Here is a 27,473-nt window from a genome sequence, read left to right on the forward strand (position 1 = left end):
GTCAAGAGCGAAAGAGAAAACCAAGTTTTTTAGATGCAGAGGAACCAATATTTGTAATGTGCTTGTGCCAAGAGAGATTAGAGGTCAGGGTAATCCCCAAAAGAGATATATCATTTTGCCTAGAAATCGGAGTGTCACCAAAGATAAGCATAGGAGCAGAAGAATCCTTTTTGCGAGATATAAGATGAGACTGAGTTTTCGAAGGGTTGAAATCAACTAAGTTGTCTTTGCCCCACTGGAGAATTACCTGAAGATCGGCATTTAAGGAATTGGTAGCAGATTTTCGAGAAGTTGAAGCTGATTGAGCAGGACAAGGTTTCTCAAAATGGAAAGTGGAATGCAATGTGCTATCATCGGCAAAACTATGGATAGGATTTCCTGTCAATGGAAGAAGGTCATTAATATACAAGAGGAAAAGAGTGGGGGAAAGAAATTAACCTTTGGGAACACCGGCATTGGTGGAGAAGTTAGAAGATAGAGATAGATCTACCATCACTCTCAGTGAGCGATTAGAGAGAAAACAGGATAAACAATTACTAAAAACAGTTGGCAAACCATAAGATGGAAGCGTGTTTAGAAGGCCTTTAAGCCAAACACGATTGAAAGCCTTTGAGATGTCGAGAGGAACTACTTGTGTTTCACCAAACCTTTTCACCGAACATAGGCCAGAATATCACCAGTGGATCGACACTGATGGAATCCATATTGGGGATCGTTGATCAGACGGAAGATTTCTAGGTAGTTTAAGAGTTGGCGGTAAATTGATTTCTACATTACTTTAGAAAGAGTAGAAGTAATTGCAATAGGATGATAATTGGATGGGAGGGATTTGTCATCCTTTTTAGGAACTGGCTGGATATGTGCAAATTTCCAAGCAGAAGGAAAAACACCTTTGGAATAAGAAAGTGAAAAAAGGTGGCAAAGAATACGAGTAAGTTCAGGAACACAGGTTTTGAGAACAAGTGGACCTGGAGCTTTCTTAGCATCAAGATTCGTCAAAATCCTTCTGACATACTTTTGATGGAAGACCACAGGAGGCATTGAATGGAGCGTGTCGGGAATGGTGGGAGGTGTTTTACCAAGATCATTAATACATGAGTTGGAAGAAAAATGGGATGCTAGCAGGTCAGCTTTATCCTTTGCTGAAGTGACAACAGAGCCGGGAGCAGAGTTGCGGCCAATAGCTTTGGCAAGAGACCAAAATGCTCGGCTACCATTATGGCAAAAAGCAAGTTTTCTACTCTTAGCCTGTTCAAAATCTAGTTTGGACTGATTAATAACTGCTTTACATTTGTTGCGAGCTTTGGTGTAGGCAGAAAATGAAACTGAAGAATTAGAAACAAGCCAATTAAAATATGCAACATTCTTTTCCTGAACGGCCTTAGCACATTTATTGGAAAACCAAGGTTTAGATAAATAACAAGTTTTTAAAGTGGAGTGTGGGATAAAGGATTCCATTCCTACAAGAATAATTTCACTGACACGATCTGAGCAAACATTGACATCAGAAGTTTTGAAACAGTAGTCCGACCAAGGAAAAGAAGAAAAGAAATCTCGCAGGTTATCCCATTTTGCATTCTTGTAATGCCAAACAACACAAGGTTGGGAATAGCCATGAGATAAAGGTTGGAGAAGAGACAATCACCAAGTTGTGATCTGAAGTGCCTAAAGGACTTCTCACTTCGACCGTGTACTTAGAAGGGTTGTTTGTGAGAAAAAGATCAAGCATGTTGGCTGTATGATTAGGATTGTCCAGTATTCTTGTAGGTAAATGAACAATCTATGCAAGGTCATTAGTAATTGCAAAAGCCTCAGCATCTCGACCAGCTGAGTCAGTGTGGCTAGAAAACGGAAGCCAGCTGGAGTTGTGAATATTAAAATCACCAAGGAAAATTACCTCACTGTTAGGAAAGTTGGACTGGAGAAAGTCAAGTTGCAAAGAGTGGAAGTCAAAGAGCTCCAAGTGATTAGTGGAGTTGGGAGAACGGTAGAGACAACAGACGTATTTGATACAATGGGGGTAGAGAGATGCATTAGCATTAGTAGAGGCATATGATGTAAGAAAGCAAGCTTATGTAACATCAACCAAAAAAAACAAAAAAACAACAACCCTCTCATTTCATCCCTCCATTCATTCCAAATGCCTGTGCAGCTCAGCCTTAAATTTATTTAGGCTATTAGCTTCCACAGCAAAAGATGGAAGCCTGTTCCACCGATCAACTACCCGCTGGCTAAAGGCAAATTTCCGCACATCTATTCTACAACTATCTTTCCTCAATTTGAAACTGTGCCCCCTCAGGTTCTTAGTCTGAGCAAGACGAAGAATCCCATCAGCATTCAGCTTGCTCAACTAATTCAAGGCCTTATACACCTCAATCCACCTCGCAGGTGCCTACTCTCCAAGTATTGCAATTTGCAGAACTTAAGCCTTTCTTGATAAGAGCACCCCTTTGTTCCCCTCACCAATTTTGTTGCCCTTCTTTGTACTCGTTCTAGCAACTCTACATCCTTCCTAAAATGAGGCCTCCAGACCTGTACACTTTACTCTAGGTGTGGCCTGATCATTGCCTTGTATAACGGAATTATCACCTCCCTGTCCCTGCTAACAAAATTCTTATATATCATTGATGAGGCTCCATGGCCAGCGAACTTCATATTTGGCTGCACAATTACCCCCAGGTCTTTTTCACTTTCCACTTCCCTGAGTGTAGTACCACCCAGTTGGTACGTTTCTCTTCGGTTATTGCTACCCATATGCAGTTCTTTGCATTTGTCAATGTTAAACTTCAGCTGACATTTCTCAGCCCATTTTCCCAACTTATCTAGATCCAGTTGGAGTAGCATACTGTTATTACTGTCGCTAACATCCCTGCCAACCTTTGTATCATCTGCAAACTTGGACATTAAACCTGATATACCTTCATCAATATCACTGATAAATATGCAAAACAACAATGGGCCCAATACCGAACCTTGGGGAACTCCACTAATAACATTTGTCCACGAGGAGCAGTGTCCATTGATTACCACTCTCTGTCATCTCCCACTCAACCATCCCTTTATCCATTGTAGCAGCTTACCCTTGATGCCACACCTCTCCAATTTGTACAGCAGTCTTCCATGTGCAACGGTATCAAAAGCTTTCCTGAAATCCAAGTATATGATATCAAAATTTTCTTTGGCATTCAGTTCCTTTGTGACCACATCATAGTAACCAATCAAATTGGTCAGACAAGACCTCCCTTTGACAAACCCATGCTGTGTCTTAACTATTACTGCAGTCTTGTCTAGATGATCTTGCAATGCTTCTTTAACCAGATTCCATTGTTTTCCCTGGAACACAAGTTAAACAAACAGGTCTGTAGTTACTTGTGTCACCTTTTGAACCTCCATTGTGAATTGGTGATACATTTGCACACCTCCAGTTGATGGGGACCTCCCCTGAGCCCAAGGAAGCTCTCATAATTATGGCCAAGGGCTTGCTTACTTCCTTTGCTGTCTCCTTTAATATAACTACATAGATCCCATCCAACCCAGGTGCCTTTCTTATGTTTAACTTCAACAATTTCTCCTCCACGTTTGATAAACTTCTGGCACTCCCCCTCATTGAGTAACTCCTCATGTGTGAATGTAGACGCAAAATACACATTCAGTTTATCAGCTACCTGAGCATGATCATCAATAATCAACCCATCTATGTTACGTGGCCCAATCTGATTCATCTCTTTCCTTCTAGAGTTTACATAAGTAAAGAACTGCTTGCTGTTTTTCTTTGCATCCTTTGCCAGAGATTTCTCATAATCTGCCCTCGCCTGCCTAACCTCCTTTGCAACTTGATTACAAACCAACTTATACCTGCCATAGGCTTCTGTGTCGCCTGATACTTTATATGCATCCCATACATTCTTCTTCTCTGCCACTAGCCTCATTAATTCATCTGACATCCACTTAGACCTAAACCTTAAACAGTATTTCTTAGTTGGAATGAAAAGCCTAGTTGCCTCCAAAATTAAGTCCCTGAAGGTTTCCCATTTAGAATTCACTGTTGGTAACAATCATCAGTTGATCCCACTGTACAGAATTTAAAAACTGTCTTGAGACCTCTGTAGCCACCTTTACAAAAGCCCTTCCCTTTAGCCTTGATGGTAGTTGCATTTTTAAATAATTCCCACATCAATATATTGTGATCATTGTCGCCCAGTGGTTCCTTTATCTGCAGATTCTTAATGCATGAAGAATCACTACTGATAATCAGATCAAGAGTATTACTCCCTCTGGTTGCTTCTCGAACATATTGTTGTAGAAAACAGTCATCGAATAAATCCACAAGTCTTGTTAGTGTGCGAGTGACCAATCGCCAGTTCCAGTCAATATCTGGAAAGTTAAAATCTCCCATTATAAGACATTCTGATTTACTGGCCCACTATTTCTCTGCAAAACTGCTCATTATACTCATCACATTCATTAGGCTTATAACACACACCTACTCTCGTTTTTCCTTTCCCAGTGCTTATTTCACACCAAACAGACTCAACACTGCATTATCCACCAGCATCAATTGGATGCACTTTCTTAGATTTTATGTTTCTTAACTAACAGCATAACCCCTCCTCCCTTCCTATCCTGTCTATCCTTCCTATACACATTATACTCCTCAAATTCCAACTGTGCACTGCCTATATCTGTGTGACACCACATCTCTGATATCCCAACAATATCTGCCTTTGATGTCTTGACTAGCACTTCAAGCTCATCAAATTTATTAACTGTACTCCTACCATTAGTGTACATGCACCTCTTCCTGCTACTAGCCATCCTAACACAGCCCATGTATTTACTTATTCCCCTATGACTCCCAGCACTCCTGGAAATCTCCATTACCTTGCTTTCCAGTCTGCTGCCCATTCTAATAGAAGCAGTGCAAGAATCACTTTTGCCTCTGCCTGCGGCCACTGTTAACCTTTTAGTCTGTGTATCCCCCATGCTAACAGTTTTCCAATCCACCTAACACTGCCTCGATAGCATCAGCAAATATTCTTGCACCCTTTCTATTTAAGTGTATCCCATCCCTGTAGAAGGAGTCTCTCCTGTCAACAAGCACAGACCAGGCTGAAAAAAATTCTACCCCTTGAGCCTTGCACAATCTCTCCAGGGCTGAATTGATTGACAAGGCTATCATATACTTCCTCCTATCGTGTCTGGGCAGAATTGCAGGCACTTTCACATTCAACCCTAACTTGTGACTTTTTTTCGACATTGACCTGTACTTGTTGAGTAATTCTGCAGATCTCTTACTCTTAATGTCATTAGTTCCGTGTACAACAATATCACCTTTTGTGCCCTGAAAAGATGATATCTGCTCTACGTCATCAACATTTGCCTCTGGCAGACACACCCTGGTTCCATCTATCCTTCTTACATACCGTAGTATATTCCCCATCTCCCTGACAATAGTCACCAACAATAACTAGTTCCTTTGGGACCAGCGCATTCTGCCTTGGAGATTGCCTCTGTGTTGCCTGATGCACAGGAATGAGTTCTATCATTGAGCTGGCAGCTGAGAGCCTGATGGGCCCCTTGTATTAATTTCTTCGAGGGCATTTACCGTACATCTCAAGCTCTCATATACACCCATCAGAACGCTGAGTTGGTGCCTAATTTCTTGACACTCCAGACACCTAGCACACACAAAGACATCTTCCTTGGCCAGATCATGTCCTGTTTTAGAAAGGTCGGCACACATTTCACATATTTTTTGAGACTGTGATACGTTGGAGAATCGCCCCCTTCGTTTCTCCCCCGAGCCACAGCACTCTCGCTAGTCAGTGATCTTTACTTCGCAGCTCTAGTCTGGGTCATGATTTCCATTTAAATACAATTTAATTAAGAATGAAATTTAATAAGATTAATAACATTTTTTATTAATTGATAATACTATAATAAGCTAACAAATACAGTGTTTCGTATTACGCTATCTAGTTTTATTTTATACCTTCGCTATCAGTTCAAGATATATATACGTTAAGCTATTTCTTATAGATGCAATACACATTGAAGAAATGAAGTATTAGCATTAGCATTTAGCATTAGTAGAGGCATTTGATGCAAGAAAGCAAGCTTATGCAGCATCAGCCAAAAAAAAAAAAAAAAAAAAAAACCCACTTCCACTTCACCCCTCTGTTCGTTCAAAATACCTGTCCAGCTGAGCCTTAAACTTATTTAGGCTATCAATCTCCACCACAAGGGATGGAAGTCTGTTCCACCAACCAACCACCCGCTGGCTAAAGGCAAATTTCCGCACGTCTATCCTACATCTGTCTTTCCTCAATTTGAATTTATGCCCTCTCAGGTGATTTTTCTGAGCTAGAGGAAGAATCCCATCAGCATTGAGCATGCTTAAACCATTCAAGGCTTTATACACCTCTATCAGATCACCTCGCTGGTGCCTAGTCTCCAGACACTGTAATTTGCAAAACTTAAGCCTTTCTTCGTAAGAGCACCCCTTTGTTCCATTCACTAATCTTGTTGCCCTTCTCTGTACTCGTTCCAGCAGCTCTACATCCTTCTTGAAATGAGGCCTCCAGACCTGTATACAGTACTCAAGGTGTGGAATGACCAATGCCTTATACAAGGGAATAATCACATCCCTGTCCCTGCTAAAAAAATTCCTGTATATCATTGACAAGACACCATGAGCTACTCTTGCAGCCCGTCTGCACTGCTCAGAGAACTTCATATCTGCCTGCACAACCACCCCCAAGTCCCTTTCATTCTCTACCACTGTCAGTGTAGTACCACAGAGTTGATACGTTGCTCTGGGGTTGCTGTTTCCCATGTGTAGTACTTTACATTTATCAATGTTAAACTTCATTTGCCACCTCTCAGCCCATCTGCTCAACCTTTCCAGATCCTGTTGTAGCAGCATAGTGTCAGTAGTGTCCTTGACAACCCTGCCAACCTTTGTATCGTCTGCAAACTTGGACATTAAGCCCAATATACCATCATCAATATCATTTATAAATACAGAAAACAATAATGGACCCAACACTGAGCCCTGAGGGACTCCACTAATAACATCAGTCCATGATGAGCAGTGTCCATTGATTACCACTCTCTGTCTTCTCCCCCTCAACCACCCCTTTATCCATAGCAGCAATTTGCCTCCAATGTCACACTGCTCCAATTTGTGTAGCAGTCTTCCATGTGCAACAGTATCAAAAGCCTTTCTAAGATCCAAGTATATAATATCAAAGTTATTCCCTGCATCCAGTTCTTTTGTGACTGCATCATAGTATCCAATCAAGTTGGTCAGGCAAGACTTCCCCTTAACAAAACCATGCTGTGTCTGAGCTATAACTGAAGTCTTGTCTAAATGATCCTGCAGTGCTTCTTTAACCAGTGCCTCCATTAATTTTCCTGGAACAGAAGTTAAGCTCACAGGTCTATAATTACTTGTGTCAGCCTTTGATCCTCCTTTGTGAATTGGGGTCACATTTGCACATTTCCAGTCTATGGGTACCTCCCCTGAGTCCAAGGAAGCTCTCATAATTGAGGAAAGACAGATGTAGGATAGACGTGCGGAAATTTGCCTTTAGCCAGCGGGTGGTTGGTTGGTGGACAGACTTTCATCCCTTGTAGTGGAGGTTGATAGCCTAAATAAGTTTAAGGCTCAGCTGGACAGGTATTTTGAACGAACAGAGGGGTGAAGTGGAAGTGGGTTTTTTTTTTTTTATTTTTGGCTGATGCTGCATAAGCTTGCTTTCTTGCATCAAATGCCTCTACTAATGCTAATGCTAATGCTAATTTGACAATTCATGGTGTATTTAATAGTAATGAAAAGTGGGTGGGACATGCTGTATGAAGTAATGAAATTTTTGGATATGGCATGCACATGGAAAAATATACCCAGATCTTTGACATAATGTGGCCTCGACAATGCTCTCCACATACACACTACTCGGACTCCCTCCAGTCACTATCTGGCAGAGTAGAGGTAGCAAGATTATACACTAACTGATCCGGAAACCTCCTAAAGAGTTACCAATAGGTTCAGTCTGGTGTACTAAATATCGTCCAGCCTGCGAACACTGTTTTAGAACTGTACCCTCGAAATGTAAGGAATATTGGATCTCGGCACGATGTTCATTATAACATCAAAAGTCATCAATCATACTGCATGATGGAAGAGATGGGGAAGGGTTGACCGGAAATTAGCTCTAGAGACTAAACATGGGTTCCACCACTTCAAGCCTCTAATAAGCAAAGTGGTGGTTTTGCACTGGTTTATGAGAGTCATCTAGCACCTAGTGCTGCCTGGTAACATAGAGGGCGGCATTCCTGCATGTGGTTTGGGTGCCACATCTCAACCCCTGCTTACGTTGGTTCACACCTGGGTGGTCACCCACCATGTAATTGTGCATGGAGGTTATACCCAGGATTACTAACAATCCCACCATCGTGAAGGTGCAAACAGAGGATTTTGCTGTCACAGACCGTCCGGACTTCGCCGAAATTGGGTCCACTTGGCTTGAGTTTCATCCGAATATCAGTTCCATCAGCGTTTTAGACTCCTAGGTAGCAACAACAGCTTGTCTGGCATATCTGAGAGAATGTCTGTGACAACCTCTCTGTCCAGAGTGGTGCTATACCAGACTGGCAACCTGCAATTGATATCAGCACCAGCGATAATCTGCTCGTTTGGAAGAGTTTGCAAAACATTCTCAAAGTACCTAGCGGCAAAGGTAATGTCCTACTCTGGCCTGCAGTACAAAGTTATAAGACAGAAGATTCCCATTGAGGTGATAACATGGGCACACACTGCATGTATGCCCACTTATGTATGGCTCTGCCCATGCCATACATAAGTGGGAGATTTTGGTAACAGTGATTTTTAGGTTTTGTACCGCGATTGCAGCCCATGGTGTATCCTCCTCTGACTGAATTATTTTATAATTCAGTGGGTATCCTCTGACCTGTCTCATGTGAGTATATGGTTCTTAGAGGATTATTATATCTGAATTTTCTTCATCAGCTTTAATTCAGATTTGGTCGGCAGCTGCTTTTGCCCACTGTGCATTAATTTGGAAGAATTTGGTCTTTGAAGAATTATATCTTTTAGAGTGTGCTGCCATAGTCAAGCTTTTATTGGTGATAACTCTTGGCCTTTTGGTACACAGGGCATTTATTATCCCGGATGAAGTCGGCATGATTCATTTTTAGGGATTTACAGTTTGCACAGACGGTATCCTGTGTGTTGTTTGGGCATGACTTAAAATTGTGTCCCTTTTCTGAGCAGTGACCACAGGTCACAACAGCCTGGGAACAGGTGTGCGACGTGTGGCAAAATTTACACTTCTTGTAGCACCTAGGTATAGCCACATGCCTGCCAAAGCATGTGGCTATACCTAGCTAGATCTGCGTGAATTGGCTGCCCCAATTCATGTAGATCCTAATTTGTGAACGTAGTACTTGCCATGCAGTTGCCATCAACTCAACAAATCCAATTTGTGCTGTTGCCAGTTTTGTACTTTAGGTAGACTAACTTTTGTTTATCCTGATCTTGGAGATAACGCTAATATTTTTCATCTACAAGTTGGTCAGGGGTAGAATTCTTATCAAAATCAAATATAATTATTGAGGATCCCTTCTTTTTAGAGTACTCTGCAGACAGGCCAAGAATGGAGATTTTTGGATTCGTCTTGATGTTGTCAGCTTCTTCCTTTGTCTCGGTTTCTATTACTATACGTACATTATGCATCTAGCGAATGGCTTTAATCCTTGTTGTTTAAAGTCTTCTTGCAGTTTTGTCTCTTGATTGTTTGCTGGTCATTGTACTCTGTTTGGTTATCCTTGGTGCATTAACATAGGAACAGATGCACTGTGGCATGTGATTTTCCCATTTCTCATGAATTACTTCCAACTTTGCCATTGTTATTTTGTTATCAACATAAGTTTTAGTCATGCTCCATATTTGCATTATATCTCCCCGAAGGATGGTGGTAATGCAGTTGCTCAATTCTGCCATCACCTGCTCCCACTGCAGGGACTGAACCTGCACCATTACAAAGCCCTCGGGCAGCATTGTTTGGTCCAGAATAGTTGCTGGTTCAGGTGGCTGTGTAGCTTGGGGCATTGTTTCATTGCTTTGGGTTGTTGGATCACTAGACTGTGGTGACACTTCATTTACACAGATGCCGACCGGGCTAGCCGAGTGGGTAAAGTACCTGCCCGGCAACCCAAAGGTCGCGGGTTCGATTCCCGCCTCGGGCTTGGATCAAAGTACTGCAAAAACCTTGGGAGGTGCAATATGGCCACAGAAGCCGATGCGCCAACAACTACCAAATCAAAAAAAAAAAAAAAAAAATTTACACAGATTGTCATGTCATGTTTGTGGACATTAGGATTAAATTTCATGTTTTTGCTCCTAATTCCCTTTGAAGATGACGACAAAATACTCCCTTCGGTTTAATTTACTGTCTCAATTTTAACTGAATAAATTTTATTTTCCTCAGCTAAATCCATATCACTGAACATTTCTCTTAACTTTACTTAATTCCTTATCCATTCTCAGGAGTATTGATCTTAACTTTTCTTTTATTGTTTCTCCTTAACACAAGAGATGTTAAGCTGCATGATGAACACAGTGATCCAGTTCAGCTGTCTTCCCCACCATAGCATTTCCGCCTTTAATGGCATGTTTTGATGGGATGTTCAGATGATCTACATGGTGTCGAAAGTGCAGTGCTCTCATCATCCCTATCATTCTCACTATAGAAGTCTGCCAACATGACAGCATTACCCGAGAGAACTCCTCCCATCCCATCATTTTCTCACCCATACCTCCCAAGACAGAAGCCTCAAGAAGATCCTCTGCTTACACCCTTTGACAAGTTTACTTGTGATATATTTTTATCCTGAAATTCCAGCTTAAATTACGCGAAGAAGAATTCCAATTCTTGCTTAATTTATGTGTGAAATTTGCTGACTTAGTGGTCTCTCTACCTGTATTAGACTCCTTTTTTCCAAATTCGTAAAATCTGCAACATCCTCCAGTTCCACACTACAATTTTCACCACATGTGAGACCATCCCTGTGTGAACTTGACTCCATTTGACATTTGGCTGTATAAACCTTTACTAATTAAAACTCAATCTTTAAAAATCTATATCCTTAAGTTCCATGCATCCATAACTTATAGAATTTAAAACACAGCTCTTCAAACTTTCAAATACTAAACTAACTATACTATACTAAAGCACAGACAGCTGGAATTGACAGGTAGAACAAAGAATGCTCTAACTGCCAAAACAGACTTATTGTAAATTTAGCATAAGTATTACCTTTTCTTGATTATAAATAGTCAAACCTAATGAACAGTTTTGAGCAGAAAACAGAATAGTTCCCCTAGTAGCACGTAGCATCAACAGAATCCAGCAAAGCATGAACAAAAAAACATTCACAAGTATTTGCTAGCCACCTCTTCTCCAAGAGCCACAACAGAAGCCAAGGTTCACACAAAGCTACTAAAATGATATCAGGTAGTCAGAACATATCGCTAAATGATTGGTAGCTATCCAGAATAGGGCTTTGACACATATAACCTACAGATTTCAACCTTGTATCTTTCTGTCTGTCTCGTTATTAATTGTACAATGAGCATGCAAATTATGTTTAATGTTCCTAGTTTATAATTTAATATAAGATTTAGGATTTAAATGTCTTTGTTATATTTTGGAATAAAAGTTTCTTCTTTAATCCTGAATCTTCCGAATAAGATCCATAAAGAGGAATCAAAATGTATGATATCTGAAAAAGTTTAAATTTTTTAAATTTGTTCATCTATAATCCAATTTAATAAACATTTTTTAACCAATTAATGTGAAGTGTGTGCTTTACCAGTTACCTTGATCATGTTTAAGAACAATGCTTTTCAAAATGCTTACATTAAATTTGGATTTCAGAAAAGCTTTTGAAACTGTTGCACATGAAAGATTTTGGTACAAATTGGAGCAGTGTGGCATTAAGAGCAAGTTACCGCTCTGGATAAAGTGATGGTTGAGTGGGAGAAGACAGAGAGTGGTTATTAATGGAGAATGACCTTCATAGACTAATATCATTAGCGGAATCCCACAGAGTTCACTGCTCGACCCAATGTTGTTTTCTGTATTTATTAATGATATTGACAAAGTTATATCAGGCTTCATATCTAAGTTTGCAGATACAGTACAGCGTCAGTTATCTGGAATAACTGATGTCAGACCTCTTCCGGATAGCCAAATTTTCTGGATAATTTTTCTGATAAGATTAAATAAATTTAATTATTTATTTAATCATAAGGTAAGATCTTACCTTACGATTAAATTAAATAAGATTAATTAAATAAAAAAAGTATATAAACCAATCTCAGAAAATAGAAACATCTATCCAGGCATTTTTATGATTTTTATACAAACCCGGAAAATTAGAAAGAAAGATTTTTAAATGCTCTTGGTTTTTTCGACTTACCAATAATGAGCACGGACAATCTGTGCATCCCAGTGGCATTTGCCCACATAGCAATTGTAAATCGCTCTTTTCTCATCTTAAAACTTGGTGCAGTCATTCCTCTTTTAGTGGCTAGGGTTTTTCTCGGTAATGCTTTCCATAATAAGCCCATCTCATCAACATTATAAAAGTTTTTTATAAGGTTTTGTTAAATTTGCTATAACTGAAGAAACTTTACTTTTCAAAGGACACTGCTGCCGATTCATCTGCAGAAAGTTTCTTGCCCTGAATATCTGGTTCACGTATACCATGTCTCAGTTTAAAGTTTTTCAGCCAACCTGTGCTTGCCTTAAAATCTATTTTAAGGCAAGCACAGGCAATTTTTACCTATTCATTTTCGATTAAAATCCAATGAAAACTAAAATCACACAACATTGGGCCAGACTAAACTTTGCTTCTGAAGAAACCACACGATAAAGTGCACTCTCTAAAGCAGCATTTTCAGCATCGCATTTTTCCTGCTAGATCCTCCTTCACTATCCATATTCAACACAAATTCTGCTATAGCATTGGAATTTTTCTTGATGTCATAAATTGTTGAAGTCCCCACATTAAACTCTTTGGAAAGATTTCCTAAATTTTCACCTTTTCTAATTCTGTTAATAATTTCCGTTTTTCGTTGCAATGTTAAAACTATGCATTTTCTTTTTGTTCACATTTTACCATTAAAAGTTGACAAAAATAATAAATCGCACAGTTTCAGGCCGATATTATTCTTACCGAATCTGGAGCTAAACTAATCTGAAATTCACTCATGGTTTTCGAGAAAACCCAGTAGTCTCTGTGATATTTTTCTAAAGCATATTTCTGATGGTTGGTTACATAGAATTCTAGTGGTCACAACCATAAAGCAGTTTGCAATTTTAGGTTTATTGGGTTTTTTGTTTGTACAATCTGTTATGAACAAGTAGTAAACTCGATCTTTCATTTATTATAATCAAAATTCAATTTGCAAATGTGACTACTATGACTGGAGCTTATTGTACTACCGTTAATAAAAAAAAAAGAAGAAAGATCAGCCTTTCAAATTATTCTGGATAACCGACATTCTACTGCAATACAAAGACTGGCAGAGTGGTTAATGACAGAGTAGGCTATTGTAAAAGGGATCTAAAAAAGACAAATGGTCTGAGAAATATTAATTGAAATTTAACAAATCCATTAACAAATACAAGATACATATGGGTAGCAATAATCCCAAATTAACATATTAGCATTAGCATTAGCATTAGTAGAGGCATTTGATGCAAGAAAGCAAGCTTATGCAGCATCAGCCAAAAAAAAAAAAAAAAAAAAAAAAAAAAAAAAGTAACATAAATAAATAAAAATAACCACTTCCACTTCACCCCTCTGTTCGTTCGAAATACCTGTCCAGCTGAGCCTTAAACTTATTTAGGCTATCAACTTCCACGACAAGGGATGGAAGTCTGTTCCACCCACCAACCACCCGCTGGCTAAAGGCAAATTTCCGCACATCTATCCTACATCTGTCTTTCCTCAATTTGAATTTATGCCCTCTCAGGTGATTTTTCTGAGCTAGAGGAAGAATCCCATCAGCATTGAGCATGCTCAAACCATTCAAGGCTTTGTACACCTCTATCAGATCACCCCGCTGGTGCCTAGTTTCCAGACACTGTAATTTGCAAAACTTAAGCCTTTCTTCGTAAGAGAACCCCTTTGTCCCATTCACCAATCTAGTTGCCCTTCTCTGTACTCGTTCCAGCAGCTCTACATCCTTCCTGAAATGAGGCCTCCAGGCCTGTATACAGTACTCTAGGTGTGGCCTGACCATTGCCTTATACAAGGGAATAATCACCTCCTTATCCCTGCTAGAAAAATTCCTATATATCATTGACAATACACCATGAGCTACTCTTGCAGCTCGTCTGCACTGCTCAGAGAACTTCATATCTGCCTGCACCACCACCCCCAGGTCCCTTTCATTCTCTACCACTGTCAGTGTAGTACCACAGAGTTGATACGTTGCTCTGGGGTTGCTGTTTCCCATATGTAGTACTTTACATTTGTCAATGTTAAACTTCATTTGCCACCTCGAAGCCCATCTGCTCAACCTTTCCAAATCCTGTTGCAGCAGCATAGTGTCAGTAGTGTCCTTGACAACCCTGCCAACCTTCGTATCGTCTGCAAACTTGGACATTAAGCCTGATATACCATCATCAATATCATTTATAAATACAGAAAACAATAAAGGCCCCAATACTGAACCCTGAGGGACTCCACTAATAACATTAGTCCACGATGAGCAGTGTCCATTGATTACCACTCTCTGTCTTCTCCCCCTCAACCACCCCTTTATCCATAGCAGCAACTTGCCTCCAATGCCACACTGCTCCAATTTGTGCAGCAGTCTTCCATGTGCAACAGTATCAAAAGCCTTTCTAAGATCCAAGTATATAATATCAAAGTTATTCCCTGCATACAGTTCTTTTGTGACTGCATCATAGTATCCAATCAAATTGGTCAGGCAAGACTTCCCCTTAACAAAACCATGCTGTGTCCTAGCTATAACTGAAGTCTTGTCTAGATGATCCTGCAGTGCTTCTTTCACCAGTGCCTCCATTAATTTTCCGGGAACAGAAGTTAAACTCACAGGTCTATAATTACTTGTGTCAGCCTTTGATCCCCCTTTGTGAATTGGGGTCACATTTGCACATCTCCAGTCAATGGGTACCTCCCCTGAGTCCAAGGAAGCTCTCATAATTATGGCTAAGGGTTTGCTTACCTCCTTTGCTGCCTCCTTTAATATAACTGGATAGATCCCATCCACCCCAGGTGCCTTTCTTGTGTTTATCTTCAACAATTTCTCCTCCACTTTGCTCTCAGTTATTACAAGATTCTCTAGCTTACTGCTAGAGTTGAATACACCTCTGGCATTCCCCTCGCTGAATAACTCCTCATGTGTGAATGTCGATGCAAAATATTCATTTAGTTTGTTAGCTACCCGAGCAGGGTCATCAACAGTTGACCCATCGATCTCAAGTGGACCAATCTGATTCATCCCCTTCCTTCTAGAGTTTACATAAGTAAAGAACTCTTTGCTGTTTTTCTTCGCATCCCTTGCCAAGGATCTCTCGTAATCTGCCTTCGCCTGCCTAACCTCCTTTGTAACTTGGTTACAGATCAACTTGTATCTATCATAGGCGTCCGTGTCACGTGTTAATTTGTATGTATCCCATGCATTTTTCTTCTCTGCCATATGCCTCATTAGTTCATCTGACAACCATTTAGGCCTAAACCTTGAACAATATTTCTTAGTTGGTATGTAAAGCCTAGTAGCTTCCACGATAAGTTCTTTGAATGCTTCCCATTTTGAATTTGCTGTTGGCAATATCATCAGTTGATGCCACTGTATAGAATTTAAATACTGTCTCAGTCCATTGTAGTCGCCTTTACGAAAGCAATACCCCTTCCCTTTACCCCTAATGGTAGTTACCTCTTTGAGTAACTCCCACTTCAGCACACTGTGATCACTGCCACCAAGTGGTTCATTTATCTGCAGATTCTTAATGCATGAAGAATCACTACTGATAATCAAATCAAGAGTATTACTCCCTCTAGTTGCCTCCCGAACATGCTGATGTAGAAAACAATCATCCAATAAATCCACAAAAGCCTTGCTACTGTGTGAGTGACCAGCCCCCAAATTCCAGTCAATATCTGGGAAATTAAAATCCCCCATTATAAGACTCTCTCATTTACTGGCCCACTCTATTTCTCCGAACAGTTTCTTATTATACTCATCAGAGTCATTAGGCCTATAGCACACTCCTACTCTCAATTTTGATCTCCCAATGCTTATGTCACACCAAACTGACTCGACACTGCACTGTCCAGCGATGTCGACTGGCTTCACTTCCTTGGATATCAGCTCTGTGATACTACATTCAGGGTGATGGAAAATGAAAAAGATCTAGGAGCAGTTGTGCAGTCTGATATGAAGTTCTCTTAGCAGTGCAGACAGGCTGCCAGGACAGCTCATTGAGTTTAGTCCATGATATACAGAAACTTTGCTAGCAGGGACAAGGAAGTGATTATTCCATTGTACATGGTTAATGGTTAGGTCACATCTTGAGTACTGCATACAGGTCTGGAAGCCTCATTTTGGGAAGGATGTAGATCTGCTGCAGTGAGTGTAGAGAAAGGTGAAGGGGTTGAAAAGAGCAGACAGGTTTCAGCTCTGCAAATTGCAGCATCATGAGACCCATCACCTGTGTGGTGATCTGAACAAGGTTCAGACTGCACACAATCAGGAGACATAAATTCAAATTGAGGAAGGATGGCTGTAGGAGAGATGTGAGGAGGTTTGTAATTGATTCACAGCTGGTTGGCTGTTAGAACAAACTTCCATCAGGTGTTATGGAAGTGGGCAGTTTGAATAAATTCAAGAAAGAACTAGATAAATTATTGGGGGATGCAGTGATGTGGGAGGGTGGAGTTTTTTTTTTTTTTTTTGGCTGATGCTTTATAAGCTTGCATCATATATAAATATTAATGTAAACTAATGTATAGGTTTGTGCTATAGCATCATGTTTATATATAGGCATCTTCTAAGTAGTTACAATTAGGCATCATTTAAGTATATCTCATATTGTGAATGTCTTCACAACAAGTTTCCACGATATTGCACTACCTCGAATAAGTAACTCTTCTCTAATAGAGGAGACTACTGTTACTTATTTTCGATGGATAACCACCACCCAGATGGCACCATTTCAGAGCTTATTGGCTCTTCATCAATGGGCGGGCAGGTACCCTGGTGTTATAATGATGACAGCCAAATTGCAAAGTATAACTCCATAATATGAGAGATGCCTGATGGTGTACAGTAATTGAAAATTTCATAATTTGTTTAGAGCAAATAGCCTCAGGTTATAAAGAAGTTAACTAACTTATAGGTTTGTGCTATAGCATTATATAGTTTATACGTAGCCAACCACTTAGTAGTTACAAAATTGGCAGTGATGGGTTGTCATCATTGCAACACCAGGGTACCTGTCCACCCACCAATGAAGAGTCAATAAGCTCTGAAACGGTGCCTCCTGGGTGGTGGTATCCAATGAGAATAAGTAACAGTAGTCTTCTCTATTAGAGAAATGTTACTTATTTGAAGTAGTGTAATACCATGGCAACTCATTGTGAAGTCATTCACAATATGAGATATACTTAAAGGAAGACAATTTTGTAACTACTTAGTAGTTGGCTACGTACAAACATGATGCTATAGCAAAAACCTATACATTAACTTCTTTATAACCTGAGGCTATTGCCCTGAACAAATTATGTAACATTAATATAACAAACTTTTTAATATAACTTTTAACATATTAATATAACAAACTTTTTAATATAATTTTTAACATATTAATAAAACAAACTTTTTATGTGAGCATCAATAAACATTTTCCCATGCTATAAATAAAGTACTTATAGCATAATAGCAAATATTATTTTTAAAATATTTATCTCACTTTTCTCTGAAAATAAATCACTTTGCATTTTGGTTGTGCTACATGATGTTACTAAACATAACTTCTCATTAGCTTTAAGTTAAATTTGTTTTTTTGGTAAAGTATGTGAACTGATGTAAATTGAAGTGTGTACATACAGTCCATGTGCACTTTATGACTGCCTAGTTCCTGATATGTATGAATAATCAACATACCACCATATTATTAACTAACCATATAGTATTAAATTCTCGTAATAGCTCTTATAATCTGTGAGATTATCTTTATAATTTAGTTTTATAGGGATTGTATTTATCATAGTTTGTGTGGGTAGTAACTTATTATTGCATTAAAACAGTTAAATTAATTTCCGCTCCTGATTTGAAAGATTTTATTTCAAATTAAGAGTTTAAATTAATTTCAACTTTCAATTGTTCTTACATTATTTTGTGTAGGAACCTGAAGTTAAGTAACACTCCATTACTCGACTGTTTTTTACTGAATGCTTTCACTAAGCTACGTGTAAAACCTGTCTCGGTAAGTAATTCTCTGTCTGCAACTTAAGGATTTTAATTTTCTTTTTTGAACTGCTTTCAGTGTGTGTGTGTGTGTTCTTTACCAAAACACATTGCAAATTATTGATGCATATATTCAAAAAATACACAGTAGCATAAACAATCTTGTCTTACGAGGGTAGTTCAATAAACAATCATCCTGACCTAGCTGCAGAGGTGCTAGGCTGTTGATCCTTCACACAGATTTTAGTCCTTCTTTACATAGCCACTGTGCAGATTTACACATTTTTCCCATTGATGGATGAGGCTATGGATACTGTTTTTGTAGAAGTGGTGAGGTTGGTCTTTGAACCATGATTCTGTTGCAGAAATGAGTGTCTCGTTGTCAGAGACGCCTCCGTAGCCAGCTGGGCAGGAGCAGCAGTGCATAGCATATGCTTCTTGATTAGACCGAGGTTCGAGCCCATGCCCACCAAATACGGAGGATGCGGAAAGGTCAGGGAATGACCACTGCATATCCTTGGAGCAATACAGCCTTAGTTGCTAATGCTCCTAAAAACCAGATAACAAAAAAGCAACAAACATCCTCATCGTCAGGGAAGTGGGTCTCCCAAAGAAATGATTTGAGGGAAGGAAACAAGAAGTCCGGTGGTGCAAGATCAGGTGAGTAGGCTGGATGGGACAGTATTTCTTATCCACAAGTGGCTGCTTGTGTTGTTGCAGTTTCAGAAGTGTGAACTGGGGCATTGTCTCGAAGCATTCTCACACCTTTGGACAGCATGCCATGCCTACATGTTTTGATTTCTCCTGTAATTTTGTGAGTAAGTTGGCATAATATTCACCTGTAGTTGTTCTACCTTTCGGCAGGTAATCAGTCATTATTACGCCTTTCTCATCCCAAAACACTGTCAGCAAGACCTTTCCTACTGACTCTTGGACCCTTGCCTTCTTGGTGAGTGGGGAACCATGATGTTGCCATTCCATGGACTACTTTTTACTTTCAGGGTCGAAATGGTGTATCCAACTTTCATCCTGAGTGATTAGACGAGAGAAAAAGTCTTCCTCATTTTTTTGGCACAGGGCTAACAACTCTAGTGATTTCTGTTGTCGATCAGCCTTCTGGAAACCAATCAATAATCAAGGAATCCATCTTGCACTCAATTTCCGTAAATGGAGTTGGTCATGAAGGACTGTTTCAACAGAGCCCACACTAATCTTCACCTCCTGGGACAATTCACACACAGATATCCGGCAATCTTCCATGATTAACGACTCCACTTTTCTGATCATGCTGTCATCAATGGCTGAATGGGGACAACCTGGAATGGGCTCAGATTCTACCGATGTCCGACCACACCTAAACTGTCTATGCCAGTGCTTCACAATGCCATAGGATGGGGCTTCATCCTTATATACAGCAGTCATCTCCTCATGGATTTCTTTAGGAGATTTCCCCTTCAAGAACGGATACCGGATTACAACTCTGGCTTCAACTTTGTCCATGATGCTACTTCGTCACACGTTCAGCTTTATAAGAGAAAAACAAATTAAGACCCAGGGCTGAAATTTTACACCTTTAGTACAGAGATATGTATGATGCTACACACAAAATATTATGACTCTGCGATATGTGGAAGGAGGTAAAGGCGATTTTTTTTATTGAATCACCCTCGTATCTTAGGCAAAATGGAAAGATGTGCACTTGGTACTGGGGGTGGGTGCTTACTCTGTCTACATGAGAATGACAAACAATCCTAAATGAAGAGGCTTTTGAGAATTTCGACAGGATTCAAACCACAACCTGTCCAAAGATATGAGAAATGGCAAAACCCAATACACAGAAAATAGTAGGCCTTGGTTGACTGTGAAACAATTTTGGGTGAACATCAAAGCATTACATCAAGTTACAGAAATGGATAAATAGGTCCTCAAGATTTGTCACAGGTATTTTTCCATGGCCTGCTGCCTGGAAGTCTGAAACACATGTTTTGGTCTCATTTGTGAGTCAAGTGGGTAGAATTATAATAATTCTACTATAATAATTCTAGAATAAAAAATAATGCTAATGCTAATGCTAATTTTGGCCGAGTCCCGTCATTCTGTCATAACCAGTTCATTTGCTTTATCCTATATGATGGTGGGACTTTTGATAAGTATAGTTATATTGCCATGTGCAAGGTCAAAAATATTGCACATAGTATTTTGGAGGTGACTACCTAGTGTGAACAAACATAAGTAGGAGTCATGTAACATCCGCTTTGCACAAAGGCATGGTCACCATGTGTCACCAGGTAATACTAGATTGTAAGTATATCTCATCAATGTACTTCAGATTATATGCAATTGCATATGATGCAAGAAAGCGAGCTTATATAACATCAGCCAAAAAAAAAAAAAAAAACTTCCCATTTCACACATCCATTAACTCCAAACGTTTGTCTAGTTCTGCCTTGAATTTATTTAAGCTATCAACTTCTACAACGACAGATGGAAGTTTGTTCCAGCAATCAACCACCCGCTGGCTAAAGGCAAATTTCCACACATCTATTCTAGAACTGTCTTTCCTCAATTTGAATTTATTTCTCCTCAGGCAACTAATCAACTAATCTGGGCAAGAGGAAGAATCCCATCAGCATTGAGCTTGCTCAAAACCATTCAAGGCCTTGAATGGTCAACGCCTCAATCTGTCTGTAGATTAGGCACCTTGCAGGTGCCTAGTCTACAGACATTGTCATTGTGGCCATTGTAGTTGTTAGTGCATATAAATGCATATACCACAAATATTATAAGCAATACTGCATGTTCCTTTAACTTGAGATCATATTTCAAATTTTGATCTCGTGACAGGTCATGTGTGACAAGTCATTATATGTCTTGTCATGTGTGACAACTAGGTGACAAGTCATTCTATTGAATTAAATTAGCATGGGATAATATTTCACTGAGTATGGGAAAATTTCTCAAATCAGCATGGGAATTTGATACTGATTTGAGAAATCAGCATCAAATGATTTAATGCTATTTTGCTATTTGTTTTCATGCTATTGACTACATGAAATGAAACGTTTTCAATAAACGTGCCAAAAATTAAATCTGTTACAAAACTACATATGGAACCGTGAATTGCCAATCATGGAAAAGATTTTACTATGGCTGACATTATTGTGTTCTCTTGGTTTGTGAAAAGAAAGTTCCATGCCAGGAAAGATTTCAAAATCAACCAACATGTGAAAACAGCATTGCACATTATCACCAAGCAAAGGAAAAAGCAAGGAAAAATTTTCAGAGCAGTCATTTTTAATCAAGTCATGTACAGCCACTCCTCAATTAATGTAAAGGTTGTGTTCTGTGGAACTCTATGTAAGTCTGAATTTCCCCCATGCTTGTGCAGCCCTCACAACTGTGCTCGCTGAATTGATTGAATCAAAAAAAAAATGTTTGATGAACATGTGAATAGAATTATTTATTGTATTTATTCAATTTTTTTTTTCTGAGGCGCAGGAAAAATTACAAAAGCTTACAATTTAAAAAATTTAAAAATTATAAAATTGCAAAAAAAGAGAGGAGACGCATAACGTCAGTAAGTTTTACCTCTCAAGCATCGTTGCCAGAATTGACGTCTTCAGCTGATAAGTACACTGCTGCGGAGGTTGAGAGCTGTGGAGATTTAGAAGGGGTCATCCACTGAACCTTACGAAAGAACATATTAATGGATGACTGGACGGTGGCTTTTTTCTTTTCATTGCAGATTCCATTGTAGTAAGCATGCATATCATTCACCCCTCTGTTAACTTTTAAGAATTCAGGATCCATCTTCTCAAATCTCCCCATTACCGATACAATTTCAAAGTCATATAGCGAAATGCCATTGCCATCTCTCTGGTGATGAAGCATCTTGGCTCTTCATTTGGTTCATCTTGAGCTCCGTCAGCATTTTCTTCTTTCACTTTTGCTGCCTGCAAGTCAATAAGTTCTTTGTTAAATAATTCCTTCTCTTCTTCCTCTATTAACTCCTCCACATCTATGGCAACAACCTTAAACTGAAGTAGCTCTGCAACCTTTACAATCTTAGCTGTAACTTCTTCATATCATTCGTCTTTTTTCAAACCCTCCAAAGCCTTTTACTTACCGTGGGCATATTTTCTTCCATGCGCCATTTAAACAACTTTTAGTAATTTCCACCCAGGCCTTATTAATGTTTAAGATGGCGTGGTAAATATTGTGAGATTTCCAAAAGTCTCTTAACGTAAAATTTTTCTCAGCATCTACTGCAGACAATGCCTGAGCAAATGTTGTGCATAAATAGTATGCTTTTAAATTCGAAATAACACCCTGATCCATAAGTTGGATAAGTGAAGTCGTGTTTGGCGGTAGAAATATGACTCTCGTGTTCAAATTGAAATCATCTAGATGCGTAGGATGTCCAGGAGCATTATCTAATAGAAGAAAACTCTTGAAAGGAACGTCGTTGTCTTTACAATATTTTTCAACCTCAGGAATGAAGCAGCATTTAAACCAATCCTCAAAGAGAGATATTGTTATCCATGCTCTCTGGTTCGATCGGAAATGCACGGGTAGGGTGGCTTTATTGATGTCCTTAAATACACGAGGATTTCCAGAATGGTACACAAGCAGTGGTATTAATCTGTAATCTCCCGCTGCATTAACCCCAAGCAAGAGCATGGCCCTCTCTTTTGAAGCCTTGAAACCCAGCATTTTTTTCCAAAACAGAGCAGTCTTGTCAACGTTAAAAATTTGCTGCGGTGAATAGCCGCCTTCATCAATAATTTTTTCCAACACATCACAAAATTTCTCTAAATCGGTACTGGAGACTTTACCACATATCACAAAATTTCTCTAAATTTCTTTAACACATCACAAAATTTCTCTAAATCGGTACTGGAGACTTTACCACATACTTTAATGTTTTGGAAACCAGCATGATGCTTGAACCTATTAAACCACCCATTGCTTGCCACAAACTTGGCTTGGAGTTCGCCGTACTTATTCTTAATATCTTCATAAATACTTCTTCTTTTGCTTGAATGGCCATTGGACTCAGGGGCACTTGTTTGTGAATCTGATCTTCCATCCATATTAATAGCTTTTCCATTTTCAATATAGTACTTGAACACTGTTTTGTGATCACTGTTGATCTTAAATGTGTTGATCCTTTAACATGTTCTTTTATACGTGCACTGTCCCTTAAAATAGTATTCACTGTTGAAGCAGCAAGACCTACTTCCCTTGCAATAGATGACAAACTTTGTCCTGCTTCTTACTTCTTAATCAATTTCATCTTCATTTCTAAATCAATTTTGTTTCATTTCCTAGCACTGCCAGCACTTGCACTTTTCACTGGTCCCTTTCCCTTCATCATTGTAATACATAAATAGGAATGAAGAGAAGTTTCTGAAAATTTGTTTTTTATATGATTGGAGATTTCAGTGAAGGGGAACTCATTTGACCATAATACTGTAACATAAAACCCACACAATTTCAGTTATCAGAATTATCACAAATGCAATAAGATCGAGTTTACTATACATTTATAATAGATTGCACTAACAGAAAAGCCCAATAAACCGGAAAGTGCAAATTGTTTTTATTGTTTTATGGTAATGACCTCTAGAAATGTGTTTTAGAAAAAATCACAAAGGCATTCAAAATTGATTCTTATAACAGAACATATGATAATGATGAAAGTGTAGTGCAATTTCCATTATAAAAATGACCTTTTAGAGAGATAAATAGCTTAGTCATATAGCGAAATTTTCAACTTCCAAGGACTTGAAACGAATTACAAAAAAAAAAAAAAAACCCAATATATTACTGGGGTCACATTACGATATTTTCACAATATCTCTATTTATCCCTATAGATGCAAAATACTTTTCCATATTTTTTTCAGTTTGCACCGGCCAGCTAAAACTTACGTAAAGTCGAAATTACGTAAGTCGGGGAGTTCAAAAGAAGGGATATTGCACTGGTAAGCAGCAATATCCCATTCAATAAGTTAAATAATTGCATCTTCAAGCAATTTTTGAAAAAATATTGTAATTAGTAAAAGACAGAGATACGAGGCTCAATAAGTTCTACGTTATATATCAATTTATAGAAGAATAAGAGAAATTTTCCTCAATATTGTCCATAAAACACTTCGATTCAACACTCCCCAAAATTTAAATGAGTATAAAACTACATCAAATGAATTCGCACACTCATAGAAACATTAATGATTTAACGCACCCAGAGTCGATGGCCAAGGTGCCCCAACCCAACCCCAAAATAAATCAAACCACAGATAAGCAACTGTGAGTGAAAGAAGACATTATGTCCATTAATAAAAAGCAAGCAAAAAAATAAAAAATTACAGAGAAAGGAAGGTAAAAGTTTAAATTATTTTATATCATTGCCGTGACCATTTTTTTTTTGCTTGATTTTATTAATACATAATGTCTTCATTTACTCATAGTTGCTTATCAGTAGTTTGATGTACATATTTTGGGGTCAGGTTGGGGCGCCTTGGCCATCGATTCTGGGTGTGTCGAATCATTAATGTTTGTATGGGTGTGAGAATTCATTTTATGTAGTTTTATATTTGTTTAAATTTTGGAGAGTGTTGAATCAAAGTGTTTTGTGGACAATATTGAGGTAAATTTCCCTTATTCTTCTGTAAAAAGAAAAAATATTGTATAAATCAAAATATTCCAGACGAGTCTACCTTGAGAAAGAATTGCATTAGGACTATTTATGATGACATTATTCATGCAATTCATCAAGATATTAGCAAAAAATGCATTTGGATGTCTGTTGATGAAACGACAGATGTTGCTGGCAGCTATGTTGTGCATTTTATAAGTGGAAAATTAGACACAGAACCATCGCATTCATATTTACTCGCTTGAAAAGGTGAATTACTCTACAATAGCATGAGTTTGTAATAATTCTTTACAGTTATTGTGGCCAGAATCAAACCATAGCGAAAGAGTGCATTTTTGTTAGTGACACTGTTACAATAAAATAAATGGCTAAGGTAAAGAAAACCCACACGAGAAATATGCAAAAGTTCGATGAAATTTACCGGTAAAAGTACTTTGCCGTAATGGCATTTGTATTGTTGCTTGCTCGGTAAACAGGCGGTGGGTGTTATTGGACTGGAATAGCAGTTGAATCCCATGGGAGTTTGAAACCCTCCCAAAGTGGGGGGGGGGTTGCCTGACCTTTTTTCTTTAGAATCACGAATTGAATCATGAACAGAGTCATATTGGAAGTTCTGGTGTTGTAAAAGGTGTTTGTAGTGTAGTTTCACCAGTAAACTTTTTCAGAGTTTGCCGCGCTTCTCATGTGGGCTTTCTTTACCTTTGCCTTTTTTTTTCTTAATAAACAATTTATCCATCAGTCGAACAGTAATTCTAAAGAAGAAAAAAAAAGGTCAGGTTACCCCCTCCAGTTCGGGAGGGTTTCAATCTCCCATGGGATTCAATTTCTACTCCTGACCGATGACACCCACTGTATGTTTACTGAGTGAGCAACAATACAAATGCCGTTACGGCAAAGTACTTTTACCGGTAAATTTATCGAATGTTTGCGTGCTTCTTGTGTGGGCTTTCTTTACCTTCGCCAAGGTTATGTTTTACCTGTGTTACAACACAGGTACAAGTTTTTTTGTCCAAATCTGATTCATGTTACTTTCTTAGCCCATGGCTTACATAGTTTGGCAGAGGCAATTCAGGAGAATTTTAGTGAAATTAAACTTATTTCTAGTATAAAAAAGATTTTGTCAAAAGTGCTTTCAAGATTTGGAACTTAGAGAAATATGCTACCTACTCTTCCTGTTTTACCTGATCCTCTTCTCTCAAGATGGGGAACATGGGTACAAGAATCATTGTTCTCTGCTGAAAATTTTGATTCTGTAAAAGAATTTGTTGATTCCTTGGATAGTATGCATTCAGCAATGCTTTCTGATTTTTTAACCAGAAAACATTTATTGTTCATCCAGACCCATTTCAGCTAGTTGTATGACTGAACCTGAAATGTGGGAACTTTCTTTGAGCAGTGCAAATTGTAGAGATGGAAAAAGTGAAATTGCAAATTTCAACCGTGCCTGGAGGCATAGGAGAATAAATAAGATGAAAATGCAATAATGTTTTAGAAAAGTACTCAAGATTTCACGCTTTAAGGAAAATAGATGAATTTATAATTGGGAAAAGAAATAAATTTCAAGTAGAGACTTCAGAGGCTCACATTTTTAAAAACTACTTTAAAAATTGTAAAATTAAACTGTATTAAATACGGTCCATACGGTCTATTCTGTAGAAGGAGGAAGATCATTCTCTGCATATAAAATGATCTTCAACGATAAATTTACAATGGACCACTTTGAGAATTTTTGTGTATAGTAACAAAATTATTCCAGGTGCGAGTTTGAAAGCTTTGAAAACTTTTAAAAAAGATGTTATAAATAGTAGTGAATGGTTTTATTACTTTAATATGTTGAATATGAATAAATTTCATATTGAATACAAAGAAATTTGTTCAATTAATTGTAATAAATGTAAAAATTGTGGTGCATATATTAGCATTTTTGTGCATAATTTAGTGTATGTCAGTGTGTATTTGCATGCATATTCGATCTGTTTTTTAGCACATATAATCCAATGTCCACTCATCATGTAGAGCAGTATACCACTACTTTGGAGATTGGAAGTGGTGAAACTATGTTTGGACTCCAGGGAAAAGTCTAAATCTCATCTCTTCAATTGGGCGGTCATGTCTTTTGAGGTTATAACTAGCATCGTGGTGTGATCTAATATTCCCCACATTTCAAGGGTACATTAGCTTGATACACTAATTTGTTTTGCAGGCTGGCTACTAGATAGTCTACTAGGCTGAACCTGGTGATAACTCTCTAGGCGACATCCAGATCAATCTCACTGCTTCGGCT

General features: G+C 38.6%; 1 protein-coding gene across 3 annotated transcripts in view; it reads left to right on the top strand.

Moving 5' to 3' along the window:
- LOC150088291 (phosphatidylinositol 4-phosphate 5-kinase type-1 alpha-like) overlaps positions 1–27,473 on the top strand; it is a 743,292-nt gene that overhangs the window by 689,282 nt on the left and 26,537 nt on the right. For all 3 annotated transcript variants that reach the window (XM_090370677.1, XM_090370676.1, XM_090370678.1), the window contains one exon: positions 18,467–18,548. In XM_090370677.1, the coding sequence (XP_090226803.1) occupies positions 18,467–18,484 (18 nt within the window). In that variant the 3' untranslated portion in view covers positions 18,485–18,548. The remainder of the gene's footprint in view (positions 1–18,466; positions 18,549–27,473) is intronic.

Source organism: Mastigoproctus giganteus, chromosome 3, assembly GCF_048544385.1.
Source record: "Mastigoproctus giganteus isolate SK-2022 chromosome 3, ASM4854438v1, whole genome shotgun sequence".
Classification (NCBI taxonomy): domain Eukaryota; kingdom Metazoa; phylum Arthropoda; class Arachnida; order Uropygi; family Thelyphonidae; genus Mastigoproctus; species Mastigoproctus giganteus.